The sequence below is a fragment of the Gopherus flavomarginatus genome, chromosome 4 (assembly GCF_025201925.1).
Source record: "Gopherus flavomarginatus isolate rGopFla2 chromosome 4, rGopFla2.mat.asm, whole genome shotgun sequence".
NCBI lineage: Eukaryota > Metazoa > Chordata > Testudines > Testudinidae > Gopherus > Gopherus flavomarginatus.
This window is the reverse complement of record NC_066620.1, coordinates 58174888-58190339: the sequence shown is the minus strand read 5'-3', so window position 1 is coordinate 58190339 and position 15452 is coordinate 58174888. Positions and strand designations below refer to the sequence as shown.

Genomic DNA, 15452 nt, shown 5'->3' with positions numbered 1-15452 from the left:
TTTAGGTTTCTAACACTCCCACACAAATTGAGCCCTAAAGTGGTAGTTTGTGCTGTGTCTGGACAAAACATGTCTAGAGCCAACTGTCTTTCTAATTAGTAAGGATGTGTATAATTTGTATAGTATACAAAGAGCTTTATTCCTATCATTAGAAACTCGTTCATCCATTCAATTATCATTCCACTGAGGCATGAGCCTGTCCAGATCAGGTGTGCAGCGTTATGTATTTAAGGTAAAAGATTGAAGAACAGGACAGGGGCACAAAGGAACGCAATCCTGCATTACCCAAATGAGTGCTGATGTGCAGCAACCAGTTGCTCCTGCCTAAAAGGTCAGCATGTAGCTAAGCAGGTCCCAACTGTGAATGGAGAATGGTATTTAAATCCATGTACCCTCAGACACACCCATTCAGTGCCCGTCCCTCTCCCCATTTTTACCCTGCACTCTTGAGAATAAAAAAGTGCAAGCGCAAAGGACATGAGACTTCCCTCTGCTTAGTGCAGAGGGCTTTGCCTAGAACTAAACTCACATCCATGCTGAAGCACAGCACTAATTTCACACTCACTGCTGGACACAATGCGTGCATGACCAGGAATGTTTTTTTTTTTCTTTTCTTTAATATTTTCTTTAGGGCGCAAACAGCTGCAACTTCCAATGCTCGACAGTTCAACTGCAGCTAATGATACTCAGTTAGCTAGAACTTCCTCGGAGAACATCCTCCAGCCCAACAGGAATGCTGGGTACACAATACAAACACCAGTGCACAAAAAGGGCACTCACATAATTTTGGCATGGGCTTTTGTGCTGGTGACCAGTGTTAAGTAGCGTTCGTTTTCATAGCAAGGTATGTCATCACAATAGACAGCCTCTCCACATGCCTGTTTGGCTGCTGAAAGGTGCACCATGGGCCGTCCCACCATATCTTCCACAGACTGTCCTGCTGGCACTTCCTGTAACAAAACACACACTAGGTATCCTTGCTCCTACCATAGGATACCCAGATGTTGAGGTTGGGGGCAGGCATCTCCTATGACAGTGATGGGGGAAGTAGGAAGTAGTTGGAGTGGGGAAGGGGAAAGTAAATATGGGTGAGTGAGTATGAGAGTGGAAGAGGTCGATGTTGTGGTAGAGAAAAAGATGGGGCAGGGAAATTTGGCTTAAAGACAACTCTAAGCTAAGGAGAAGAGAAGGGTTTGAAGTGTTCTTTGATATGACCCAACAGCTTGAAGGGAGGGCTAGCATGGGACAGTGCAAATTTAAAAGCATCTTCCCCTCTCTGCTGAGCAGAACTGGCCATGAGTGGAGGGTTAATGTTAGCAGGCAGGGGGTGTTTGTGGATTATGAAGACAGAGGTAGAAGGGAGCCAGCCCAAGAGGTTTTGGAAGCAGAAGCACAGTTTTGAATTGAATTTGGAACTGGATGGGTAGCCAGTGAATTTGACAAGGACGGGGGGAACGATGGAGCTGAATGGAAAGAGCTCTCTAGCTGCAGCCTACTGGGAGTCATACACTTAGACAATCAGGTTTCTGGGAAACTAAGGGAGAGAACATCATAGTACTCCAGTAAGGAAGTGCTTAAAGCCTCAATAAAGATCTCAGCTGTGACAGAATCCAGGCAAGGACAAATGCTGGCCATGCTCAGGAGGTGAAATAGAATAGGGGGAGTCTGGAATCACAGAGGAGGCAAGCCTGGACCGTGTGCATATCGCTACTTACTTGGAAGAGTTGGACATTGGCAACAGGATCTTTATGAAACACCTCAGTGGCACTCACGTATTTGGAGGGGACCAACTCATCAAGGTTATTCTGCCAAAGACATGTTAAAAAATGACCATCCCTTTTATCTGTTTTCTGTTTCCCTTTTCTCATGTCTCCCAGGTAGTCTCTGGCCTCTTCCTCTTTTTCATCTAACTTTCATCCCATACTGTGCAATTTCACATCTAACATGGGATGTAAACCCATCAGTTCAGTGGTGTGATGTGTCCCCTTTACAGGATGGTCCACATTAAGAAGTTAGACAACAGCTACTTTAGCTTAGGCAGTAGAGGCCCATGCTCTTAGGAGAGAAGGTCCAGGGTTCAATCCCCAGTAGGCTCATCCATCTTTGTACAATGCAAGAGGCAATGTTGTCACAGGCCCCTATGGATAGCAACAACCCTGATAACAGTGTGGAGAGAGCAGAAACCTAGGAGCCCACTTGCCTGCTACAGAGCACAGCCCACTGTAGGAGAAGTGAGGGTGGATCTGCTAGGCAGATGCTCTGATCTTTACCCTACACAGAAGAAGCAGCTGCTATTACAACACAGAGCGGCTTGACAGAATGGATTCCTTCTGCACCCTCTCCCCAGCACAGGGCTGTGCATTGAAAACAGCACTTTTAACTATGTGCTGAGAATCTGCTCACTCTGTCTGGGTTCAGTTCCACCATGCAGTCTTTTATTTAACCCTCTCTATTCCAGCCCCAGCAAGGGGAGAGCAGCACTCACATTCCCATTGGGTGGCTTGTTTAATTTCTGAAGCACTATCAGATAAAATTTAAAGAAGAAACTGAGCGTAAGCGTGCGTCGGAACTCCACCATCCCACCGGGAGCTGAAGGAGACAGGTTCATCTCATCTGCCAACAGGCGGCAGGCTTCCTGCAGCAGATTTTCATTCCACTCTCTGCACAGGAACAAATAAATAAATAACAACAATAATATAGAGCACTTCCCTAGCACTCTACATTGTCAAAACATTTGCCAGACATTCACTAACTAATCCTTCCAACACCTCAGCATGAAATCCTCACAATGACAAATCTCTGTCTCATTTCTCATGCCTTACCCTAGCAGAACTCCCACTGATTTAATTAAAATTAAGAGATTATGCAACTATGCACTGCTCTGCAACTGCATAATTGAGACCATTTCTCCATAGTACCTGCTCTGCTTCTGCTCTCTAAAACACTCCCCTGGTAGCCACCATAGCAATGGTATAATCAACAACATTCCAACAGATTGTTTTTCCATCAGAAGATGCTGATTCGATGAAATTGAAAAGTTCCTCCCGGGGAATGTAATGATTTCATCAATATTTAGGAATTACAAAATGTTTCATTTCAACTTTGTTTTGATTATATATGATATAAAAGTCCAAATAATAAATTGAAAAGGGAATTTTTGGAATATTTTGTTTCTCTAAAAATTCTGAAATTTCTGCTTTTCATCATGATTCAGGACTAAATAAAATTTGAAAATCTCAGAATTTCTCAGAGGACAAGAATTCTACTGTTTGACCAGCTCAATCAGTGTATTCAAACAAACAGTGGCAGATCTAAAACATGGCTATGGCTTAATGAAATAGCATAAGTGACAGATTCCACAGTTCTTTGAGGGTGCCTTAGTCCTTGCAAGGAGTACTGGAAATCACATGAGATCATGAAGAGGTCTGGGTAAGGTCAGACAAACCCCCAGAGCTATGCAAGTTTTATCCAAACTTCTCACCCTTCTGTCCCTTGTTTTTCACTACCTCTTACACATACCGTTAAGTGAGGTTTAAGAAAATTTGATCTCCTACTATAAAAATAACCCTTTAAAATGAACACTGTTGCACTAAGAGGCCCTTTTGTGCTAAAAAGATCAGATTAGGATTCTCCTACCTGCTGATAAGATCCTGGCAAGTTTTTTCTGCCAGTACGGTTGTGGGAGCCATTCCTCCATAGGTCAGCTTAATCTCCTGGACTCGGTTGCTACCTTCTTGAAACAAGACTCTCATTCCACAGGTCACTATAGCAATGTCATCCTCCCGACGGGAAGCCTGCTTGAAGGCTGAGAAATACTCATCCTAGAGGAAGAGAAAGAATTTGTTTTCAACTTGGGTCACAAGCAGGCCAGCAGAATGTGGACAGCCTAGTAATCTATCCCTGTGACCAGAATACCCAAGAGAATCCCAGACGGAGAGCTGACTTTGCATTCTGAATGAGGAATTATGCTTCAGACAAGACCATTTTTCACATGATTCAAAGCTGGGTGCTGGCGAGCTAAGAAAGGTCTGGTCCATCAGCTGTTATAAAGTCACTCACTTTGCCTGGGAAGGTTTGAAAACTGTTAGGGAATATTCTTTTGATACTTATCCTCTCTCTTCTCTAGCCTTGGAAAAGAAATTAATGACTATGGATTTTCACACTCCAGCTATATGAGTAACTGATTTTTTTGGTTCACTGGCCAAACCAAAACATTATTTTTAAAAAAATGTTTTAATTTTTTGGCAAACCAATAAGTTGAAAAAATTGTGTGTGTCTGGAAAAAATGTTTCATACAAAACTAAACATTTCATTTTGTTTTTGAGAATTTTTACCTTTTAAAAACATGAAATAAAAGTAAAGTGGATTTCTAAATGAAAAGCCATTTCTATCCAAAACAATCAAACCACTTCAACAGCAAACGTCAAAATGAAATGCTTTGATTTTTTTGTGAAATTTTTCATTTTTTTTGAGCAAAACAATTTGGCAAATTCAATATGAATTCATTAAATGTTTGGGTCACCACCTCTGCCTTTTTTTTTTTTTTTTGGAGAAAAAAGCTTCAGAGGAAAAATTTCACCAAGCTCTATTTCCCTCTCTCAACAATTCCATCTTTTTCTCATGTTAATTAAATACAGGCCTGATTTAAAAAAAATTAGATCCAAATAACCTCAGATCTAGGGAGTCCTTGAAATTTTAACTCAAATACAGAACTAAATTTCACAGCTGGCTGCCAGCTCTAAAATGGGTCAGACTAAGAGCATGGATCCAAACACCTCTTAACTTGTTTGTTCAGTTTGTTCTCTGCCAGGGCTTTATCCAATCTCCAGCAATGGGGCTTCCATCATTCCTTTTACTATTTAAAAAAATCTCAGGCAGTTCTCTTCAGCAGATCCTAGTATCTGGCATGGACTCCCTGTACTGCTCCAACTTATTGCCTCTTCGCCTCATTCCAAAATATTCCTCTTCTTTTCTCCCTTGCTTTCATCTCTTAATTTCTGCCTACTCCTTATACCTAACTGCTCAAAGTTTTTCACCCTGCAAGCCAAATTTGGAGCGAGGCTCCATTTATTAATTAATTCATTAATTAACAAGAACTGCAGGTGGATCAAAGTGTGCACTCAAAAGTCAACATGCATGTGTGTAAAACAGGCAATTGCCGAATTGCTGAGCTAAACACAGATTAAGGGAAATCAGCTAAACATCTGGGGCCAGAATCTAAGGCTATGTCTACACTACCACTTATGTTGGCAAACGTTATATCGCTCAGGGGTGTGAATATTCCACACCCACACACCCGAGTGACATACATTACATTGGCATATGGGCTAGAGTGCACAGCACTATGTAGCGGGAGAGCGTCTAGCGCTGCTTGTTGCGGGTGGATTAATTATGCTGAGGGGAGAGCCGCTCCAGGAGAGATCTTACAGAGGCGCAGCTGCATCAGTACAGCTGTGCCACTGTAAGCTCTCTAGTGTATACATACCTTAGTGTAAATCGGTATAGCTCCAGGGGCACAAGGGAACCCAGTCCTGCTTGACTGGGACTGCTGATGTGTGGCTACAACTTACTCCTATCTAAAAGGTCAGCATGCAGCTAAACTTGTCCAAAGTGCACACAGAGGATGGCATTTGATGGAATAAGGGAGTTGGCGGGCAAGGGGCTTGCAACTTTGTTCTGCCCAGTGCAGAGGACTTTGCCGAGTACTTGACTCACACCTATGCTGGAGCATAACAGCTGCCTCGCATTCGTGCTGTGTACCAGGAGTGCACTAGCAGGAGCCTTTTCTTTTTCAGAATATTTTCTTTAGAGCACAAATAGCTGCAACATACAAAGCACACCAGTTCACCTGCAACTAATGATGCTCAATGTGCACAAATAATGCCAGCTTCAACTAGCTGATAGGGAAGGTCTTAGTTCATATTGGACCTAGTCTTTCCCTGCCATGCAGGGTATGAGAAACTCCCACTGAAATTACTGGTATCCTGTGGTAAGCAAAGAATCAGTCCCTTTATGTCACTCTTTTCAGTGGTTTGCTGTAAAGAGTGTTCAGTGACGGCATGTATGCAAGACACTGAGCAGCAGAAAGTTCTGGTCAGTTAATTATTCCCTGGCAGCAGCAGCCAGAAGTGATCCCTCTATTGTTCGTAATGAGTGCACTCTCTCAAGGGTCTGGTTTTGTGCATTGCGAACTCATTACTGGACGTGCACAGCTGAAGCTTTCATTTCACATCCTGCATGCATCTTTCCACACATGGCCCTAATTAGTGGGCAGCCAGCGGATAATATGAGAGCAGCATGTATTGGTGCCCTCCTTGCCAGCACATCTCAGTGCACTTGGCTTGTTACACTACTTAACTATCAGAAAAGAGAAAATGCAGCCTCTGCCCTCACTTTGCATTTCAATGAGCTTTCCAGTAATGAAATGACAGTGAGAGGTTGACACTCAGCAAATCTCCTGCAGACTCCATATCTGAGGCTATGTCTTCACTGCCCAAAAGGTGCGATTTTTACAGTGAGATAACTAACACAAGCTAAACAAGGCACCTGCAGCTTGCCCCACCGTGTACCTACGCAAGGTCAACACTATGTTCCCCCAACACACTGCTGACCTTGGCTAGCTATACTATGGTAAATCTACCATGCCTTGTCTCCACTAGGATTTTACAGTGGGTTAGCTAACTTGCATTAGTTATTTGGCAGTAAAAACCCACATCTTTTTGACTCCAAGCAGTGAAGACAAAGAGAGAAGAGGTTTTCCCAGTAGCAGCAGGAGTTACAGATGTAAATCAAATGACCCTTTTCTTTCCCCTCCCCCACGTGTCAGATTGCAACATCCCCATCTTACATCACATTAACAACGCCAGCTCAATGGACAAAGTGTAATAGCCAATGTTCACATTTTCAGAGACATCAGTGCCACGTCAGCTTCTTTCCCCATCCCACCCACCTCCTCTCCCTCCCATCAATCATCACAAAAGAGGGAGGTCAGTGGAGATGTCCAATAATAACATTACAATTAGAGGACGCTAATTTGAGAAATGAAGGAGGGACTGGTTGTCACCCTTTGAATTTTCTCCTGCTGGGAAACCAATTTACATCATGAAGCTGAAGATATAGAGCAAAAATCAAGATGAAAAGATCCCAAAATGCAGGTATACAAACTAGAGGGATCAGCATTCACGAATGAAATGCCATCTCCATGGGATAAAACAACAGTGTAAAAAAACTACAGCAACACTGAACAACAGTGAAGATTGCTGAACACGGGGCTTAAAATCTCTATTTTGTTACACCAACTTTACACAGGTGTGACACCAGTGAAATCAACAGAATTACACCAGTATAAAACTGGTGTACCATGATGGAAAATTAGATTGTGTTAGCACTGTGTTAAAATTTAGGTTCTGAGGAGGCCAATTGTATGATTCAGTATTGATAATGCTATATAGAGCCTTTTACTTCTGTGTGACTTGTTAAAATTCAAAACAAGCCAGTAGTGAACAGATCAGATCATTGTTCAGTCTAAAGTGAGTTTCATGGCCTCAGTCCAGGTCCCAGCAGAACAAAGTCCACATTGCAAAAACCACCATCCTGACCAGCCCCTCTGTTTACAGTCTCAGCAAATAGCCCAAGGACTGTATGGATAACAGAGATTGCACAACCTTCTTATCCTGAAAGACTAACTTTTCAGCGCACAGTCAAGAAACATCGATCCATAGATTCCATGGCCAGAAAGGACCATGGTGATCATCTAGTCTGACCTCCTGTATAGCATAGAACATACAACTTCCCCAAAACAATTCCTACAGCTTTTAGAAAAGCATCCAATCTTGATTTAAAAATTGTCAGTGATGGAGAATCCACGACAATCCAAAACTGTTCCAATGGTTAATTACTTTAGAACTGCATGAGGAAGTTTGCAGTTCCACCAGCTTCACTGTGGTCCATAGGGAACTTGAATCTGCAGGAATGTTAAACTAGCACCTTCGGACAGATCTAAACTCACCTGGGGGGAAAAAGAGCCCCAAAACACTCAGGTGAAATGTTCTACTGATCTGATTACTTCCTGTGCTAGTAAAAGGCCTGCATTTGGTAGGCTCCTTTCTCTGTTTTCACTTATGTATAGCTGTGCATTTCTCCACAATGCCTGCTTCCCATGTCAGCCCTACTCTTGTGAGGAATGGCTCACAACTTCATTGGTCAACCGATCGATGCTCTGGTACTTTACCTCTCGAGCTGTCATCCTGCTGCTTATGGAGATGGAACTGAACCACAACACCCCATCACAGTGCAAGCAGAATTGTTTTTGACAATTAACTAGCAGTGAAGAGTCCAAAAAACAGCTGTAGTGGGGAATGGCTGAGGATAACAAGCCCAGTTTGGGACTTTCTTGGGGAAATATCTTGTTAGACTAGCCAAAACACTGGTAGAAAAGCCTTTCAGCTTCTCCCACTCACATCTTTACCCAACTCCTAGAAAATCACCCAGAAGGATGTTGAGATGTTCATAACACTTAAAATGTATTTTTTTAAAATTATATTGTCAGATAGCTTCAGAGAAAAATATTATCAACTATTGCAGTTAAAAATATTCCATTAATTTCCATTGGCTTGTTTTTATCTTCTGTGGAACCACCCACATTTCTTGATAGCCTAAAAGGTTAAGTACATGGAGAAGGTCTGTATGTGTCTGGTGGACAGACACTAGAAGAGACCTACATAACGTCTGGAGTTCCTCATCTGGTGGCGTATTACCATAGCCAAAATGAATACAAAACACTTGTGATCCAGAGAGGAGCAGCCATTCTAAAAATGACCTTCCTTCTAGCTGACCCTATAGGGGGCTAATTAAGCACATCTCTGCTGGAAGTCCATCTTCAAGGAAAGGTCAGTTTAGATTAGACATTTTGGGTCCTCTATAGGGGAACACCAGATCAGTTTTATACAGCCATTAGACTATTGTTAATTCCAGCATCTCACCTTCCTAGAGTAAGGCATCTCAATGGAAAGCAATATCTCCTTAGGCTTTAGTACTGTCTTTCTGTAACCAGTGAAGAACTTTTCATCCATTCTTATAGTCCTTCTGCCCTCTGTAGAACAAGGAAAGGAAAAATAAACATGATTGGGCAAGTGTATCAGGCAATAATCTCCCATTTCATCGAGGTAAAGAATTATTGTCAGGCATGTAGAGAGGACCTTGCAGTTATATAAACTAAATTTGATCTGATCTCTGTTATTTTTCCTCTTAATTTCTAACTCTTTTTAGCCAAATCCTAAACTACTTCCTCAAGTTCAGCTCAGTCCTTACACAGGCACAACTCCCACTGACTTCCATGGGAGTTTTGCCTGCATAAGGACCAAGTTAAACAGGAAATAAAGATTTGAGGACGTGTCCCTTTGATCATAATTCATTGCAAACACCCAAGTGAATCAGTTTCCAACATCCCAATTAGGTATGTGTGAATAAATAATTTTTCAGTTTGCTGGCAATTCCAAAACATTGGAAAAAAATCATCTTCCAGAACACAATTTTTTTCAAAATCTTCAGCAAGTCAAAAAGTAAATAATACTAATTAATCATTTTGTTTCAAGTTCAAGCATTTTTTGACTTTTAAATTTTTCAAAAAATTAAAATGGAAGAAAATTTTGACTTTTTTGGAATTTTTTTTTAAGAAGGAAGATTTTGGCTAAAACAATTTGACAAAACTAACACAAATTCCTAATGTTGTTGTAGCTGTGTTGGTCCCAGGATATCAGACCTGAAGAAGAGCTCTGTATACCTTGAAAGCTTCTCTCTTTCACCAACAGAAGTTAGTACAATAAAAGATATTACCTTACCCATCTTGTCTCACAAGTTCCCAACACATTACAATGTTAGTGAATCTTTATTATTTTCCCCAAAACAGTTTTGTTTGAAAAATTTCAGCCAGCACTTATCCCAATGTGCCTTTTTCACCATTCACAAGGGAACATTACAAATCAGCACTTTTTCTTAATTCCCAAAAGGATCCTATTTAATCTAACCCCTTCAATGTCTTCTGAATAGCAAATACCATACATGATCTTTAACATATTTAGTACGATAGTATGAGTCAACAGTGTAGCACTGTTGCAAAAAAATAAAACATCATTCTGGGATGTATTTGCAAGAGTGTTGTAAGCAAGACCCAAGAAGTAATTCTTCCACTCTACTCTGCGCTGATTAGGCCTCAACTGGAGTATTGTGTCCAGTTCTGGGAACCACATTTCAGAAAGAAGTGGACAAATTGGAGAAAGTCCAGAGAAGAGCAACAAAAATGATTAAATGTCTAGAAAACATGACCTGTGAGGGAAGATTGAAAAAATTGGGTTTGTTTAGTCTGGAAAAGAGAACACTGAGAGGGGACATGATAACAATTTTCAAGTACATAAAAGGTTGTTACAAGGAGAAGGGAGAAAAATTGTTCTTGTTAATCTCTGAGGATACGACAAGAAGCAATGGTCTTAAATTGCAGCAAGAGCAGATTAGGTTGGACATTCAGGAAAACTTCCTGTCAGGCTGGTTAAGCACTGGAATAAATTGTCCAAGGAGGTTGTGGAATCTCCATCACTGGAGATTTTTAAGGGGAGGTTAGCCAAACACCTGTCAGGGATGGTCTAAATAATACTTAGTCCTGCCATGAGTGCAGGGAACTGGACTAGATGAACTCTTGAGGTCCCTTCCAGTCCTATGATTCTATGAAAAGTCAGGCAACAACTCTGATCTCAAAGACCCACAGGGATCATAGAGTCATAGAATCGCAGGACTGGAAGGGACCTTGAGAGGTCATCTAATCCAGTCCCCTGCCCAGTCCATGGAACTACGAGAAACATGGACTTCACTCCCACAGTCAACATAATCCCTTTACTTCTTCCTCAGGAATGGACCTTTTCAGTTAATTTTCTGTGTGTGGCAGGGGAGGAGAAAGGGGTGTTAGTCGGATTCCTCTGAACATCTGCCATAACAAAGGCAAAAGGGATTCTTTATTGAGACTGTTGAACTTGTGCTTCTCCCTGGCTCTTTAACACCCAGACAAACTAAAACAGAGTCCTTAATGTAACATGCAGGGTTTTTTCCCCTATGTTCTGGCCTGAACTAAGCAGTCATAGGAAAGGACTACTGATTACCCTGCATCCCAGACTGTCATTTAAAACTTTGAATAAACTTACCATTTGACACCAAAGTCAATTTGCTGCCACATGCCATAAAGACTGGATTGAGATCGGAAATTGGACTAGCAGTCATTATATTTCCCCCAAGAGCCTGAAATAAAGTAAACCGAACACATGGATTAGAAGACAGCTGGGAAGGTATGTTTAGTGCTACTTCACTAACTATCACTGATTCACATGTAACCCTAGAGCTTGTCTAGATTCAGGTTTTATTTGCTACCGTGACAATTTTAGGTCCTTAATTCGGTTCCAGTGATGAACACACAAAACCCGCAGAGCCAGGATCAATCCTAAGGCATTTGACTGAAATGGTTTTCAAGGATGGTCCTTACCTGTACATAAAAAATGCCTCATGCTCTAATCATTCATGATAATGGTTCCAAAATTCAAACATTGGAACCACGATGAAGGGCCTGATCCTGCAAGGTGCAGAGCACCTCTTGAGAAATGCTCAATGGCTCAGTTCTCATTGGCTGTGCTGGGAATTGAAGACACTTATAACCTTGCAGCATAAGGCCTCATGTCAGGTTTTTCAGCCAGCTTTAAAAGTGATTTTCTTATTTAACAGGTCTCTGAGCCTCAAAAAACATAGCCCTAGATAACTTGCAAAGCACAGAGGAGATATCTAGTAGGATCATTAGATGCTCTCATTCTTGGTTAGCCCTAAAAGCAGGGCTTGAACTGGGCTTTGCAGAGTTCAGGGAAGATGCACCGTCTAAGCGTCAAGGCAGTATCAGCTTCCACACTCATCACTGAGCAGGATGACCATGTTAGAGCCTCACTGAGGTATGACAGGCCTTTCCAACCCACCTCTGCCCATCTCTCATCTTCCTTACAGAGTCAAAACACTGTGGGCATCGGTAGACTCAAACCAGGAAAAAGCCAGGTCAGGTCTGCTTTTCAGCACCCAAAGAGCACCTGGACCCAGGTACGGCCAGTGTCATTCAAACAGCCCTGTCGTAACACCACTCCAGATAAGCCCCTATTGAGGGCTGTCTTCTGAAGCTGTAACAGAGACTGTAGAAGACGGAGTCTCTTTTGCTTACAGAAGAATTATGGGGTCAATGCTCTGAGGCTTCCTGGTCAGGCTTTTGTTTTAATGACCCTTTGCAGTTTTGGATCCACCCTAAATGTTTCTTTGTTAAATGTCTCCTCATTTCCAGGCTGCTCTAGAGTTTTCCCATTTGTCTGGTAATAGTAATGAATGCAGCAGATTCCTTCTGCTTTTCCTTGGTGAGCTGCCCATGTCATATAGCAGTGGCGCTCAACCTTTCCAGACTACTCTACCCCTTTCAGATGTCTGATTTGTCTTGCGTACCCCCAAGTTTCACCTCACTTAAAAAGTACTTGCTTACAAAATCAGACAAAAAATATGAAAGAGTCACAGCGCACTATTACTGAAACATTACTAACGTTCTGATTTTACCATATAATTATCAAATAAATCGATTGGAATGTAAATACTGTACTTATGTTTCAGTGTATAGTATAAAGAGCAGTATAAATAAATCATTGCGTGTATGAAATTTTAGTTTGTACTGACTCCACTAGAGCTTTTTATGCAGCCCGTTATAAAACTAGGCAAATATCTATATGAGTTGATGTACCCCATGGAAGACTTCTGAGTACCCCAGGGGTACGTGTACCCCTTGTTGAGAACCACTGTCATATAGCAAACTAAGACAACACAAGGCAAAATAGTCTATAGCCTACACAGGCTTACAGTAGAATTTTATTGGAAAAGAATCCACAAGCAAGGGACATCATGTCTTTCAAATAGGGGCACAATATCTTTCAGATGTCCTAGCATAATAAGAGAAGCACTAGGCATGTGATACCGTCAGGGTCAATTATTCAATCTGAATAATTTCCTCATTTAAGTTTCCTGCCCCTCCCTCCAGCATTAGCTCACTAGCTTTCCTGAGTCACTTACTGCAACGTTTTTGATCTGTGGGCCTGCAAACCACCGCAGCTGTTCTAGTACAGCCTGGAACAATTCCGTTTTGTAGGAAGGAAGCTCAGCCACAGCTTTTTTCAGCACCACTTCTACACAGCTCAGGGTGCAGGCAGCACCAAAGGTAATACCTACAAGGGAGAACAACAGAATTTTTACCAACAGCCAAGGTGTATGTTTCCCAGGAAGATAGTTACACTGGGGCACTTGCAGAGAAAGGTGCATGAGGCAATGCATTTTTCCCATAAAAAATGTTTTTCATTCATTCACTAATACCATTTTCCGGTTGAAATTTTTCAACCACTTCTGACCGAACATGCACTAAACCACACAGTTCACCAACAACGGGCACACGCACAAACTGCACCCACCAATTAGGAACCACCCACAACTATACCAACCACCACTCTTATGCCAGCACTTACTGGGAGACTAAACGCATGTGGGAATTTCTCATGAGCTACAGAACCTTTCACTCATAGGTTGTCAGTGTAACATACAAGTTGTTCCTATCTAACGGGAGCCCCTATCTGAGATGAGTCTGATGCTTTTAAATTCCAACTCTCACATAATAAACTAAACACTAAGCCTTATATGAGTTGCTAGGCTCAACAAAGAGGTGAAGAACTGCACTGGACCATGGATACTGAATTACTTCTAGGGTATGTCTACACTGCAACCTAAGCCCATGCCTGAGCCTGGACTCAAGCATAATCCCCTTGTGACTACACTGCAAATGTACTAACTCAGGGCTTGGACCCAGGATCTCAGGACCCTGCAGGGCTGGAGGATCCATGCTCAAGTTATGTCGGGACCCAGGGTCCAAACTCTATTGCCCCGCTTGACTAGGATCCTGGAAGTCAGCCAGGAGTATCCCACAATTCCATGGGACAACTTCCTTACTCTTCTTTATCCCAAAAATCTGCCATCCACTCTATTGGAAATGGAAGTCACCCCGCCTTTGCAAGTGGCCGCCGCTAAGGTCAGCATTAACCTATTCTGTTCTGATCACCAATCTGCAAGCGCATGATCAGAGAGCCTCCTGGGTTTGCAAAGGAGCACAGATTGATCATGCCTTTTGCAAAGCGAGCTGCTTCCTGCTAATGTGCAGGGTGGGCAATAAAGTTTTCCCACAGTGCACCAAGGTCATAGAGCTAGAGCATCCATATTTGGGAGTGAGGGGAAGGAGAGGGAGTGGTAGGGACTCTGGGATATGGTTATTTTGACTTGGGTCTGCACCCTGCAGGGCGGATGCCAGAGCCCTAGATTTGAGCTTGGGTTAGAAAAGTCTTAAGACAGGGTTAATATACAACATAGATGCTCCAATCCAAGGTTCCCTAACATGGGTCATCTGACTCAAGTCCCACTAACCCTGTGCTTAAATTGCAGCGTAGACATATCCCTAGAGGTTGAGTCATACCGGCAGGGCAAAGTGTATAGGAAGTTTGCCCTGCTTCTGCCAGCCAGATAAGCTCAGGACTTCATTCATATGGGCTACCAAACCACTGCCTTATAAGCACAATTTTTTAAAACGAAAGATTATGGTCATTTGCAAATTATTTGCTAATATGCAAATTACCCCATTAATTTGCATAAACCATCTCACATGGAACTGCTATGAAATTTCTAATATTTTTTTCCAGTAATGACCATTTCTGGCCCTTACTACTATGTGTTTCCAGATCTTTACAACATCTGGGCACTGTGAAACCTTCGTATTGAAATTTAACTCAGATCTGCCTTCCCCCTCATCTACTCCCAGTAAAGGGGAAACCACTCAATTAGTTAATCTCAGAATAATGATGAGCAGCTAATGCGTGCTTCCCTTACTCATGCAACTTGTCCTATTGATTTCAGTGGGACTCCTAGCATGAATAAGCTGAACTGATCTGGCCTCAGAAAAGGTGATGGGAATAAAAGAAAGGGGCCCTTCATCCTAATCAAAGCAGTTCTATTAGTTTCTCTGTTTTTGGGGCGGTGTCCCCAGCCCCTCCCTTGTACCTTTCCCAAAGACCACACTGACTGTATAGCCTTATGAATACTCATTACCTACCCTCCTTTGTGTGCTGAACAAAGATCATTTCAGGGATCCAAGCTGGTGCTATTATCACTGGATACAGCATGTTCTTTAACCTCATCTCAATACCTCAAAGAAAAACAAGACTCCCTGAGTTAGACGCTTCTCAGGGAAAAGGCAGCATTATTGTGTAACAAAGATCAGTGAACTCCAGTAACCACATCCTATTCCGGTTATGTAACGGCTTAAAGAGTTCCCGAAGAAGGGCCACATTTATCACTGACCAATG

General features: G+C 42.2%; 1 protein-coding gene across 4 annotated transcripts in view; it reads right to left on the bottom strand.

Moving 5' to 3' along the window:
• XDH (xanthine dehydrogenase) overlaps positions 1-15452 on the bottom strand; it is an 855537-nt gene that overhangs the window by 39194 nt on the left and 800891 nt on the right. For all 4 annotated transcript variants that reach the window (XM_050948429.1, XM_050948430.1, XM_050948427.1 and 1 more), the window contains 8 exons: positions 15200-15292; positions 13126-13277; positions 11190-11283; positions 8982-9091; positions 3637-3821; positions 2486-2660; positions 1716-1805; positions 781-950 (listed from right to left, as the gene is read on the bottom strand). In XM_050948429.1, coding sequence (XP_050804386.1) covers positions 781-950; positions 1716-1805; positions 2486-2660; positions 3637-3821; positions 8982-9091; positions 11190-11283; positions 13126-13277; positions 15200-15292 — 1069 coding nt within the window. The remainder of the gene's footprint in view (positions 1-780; positions 951-1715; positions 1806-2485; positions 2661-3636; positions 3822-8981; positions 9092-11189; positions 11284-13125; positions 13278-15199; positions 15293-15452) is intronic.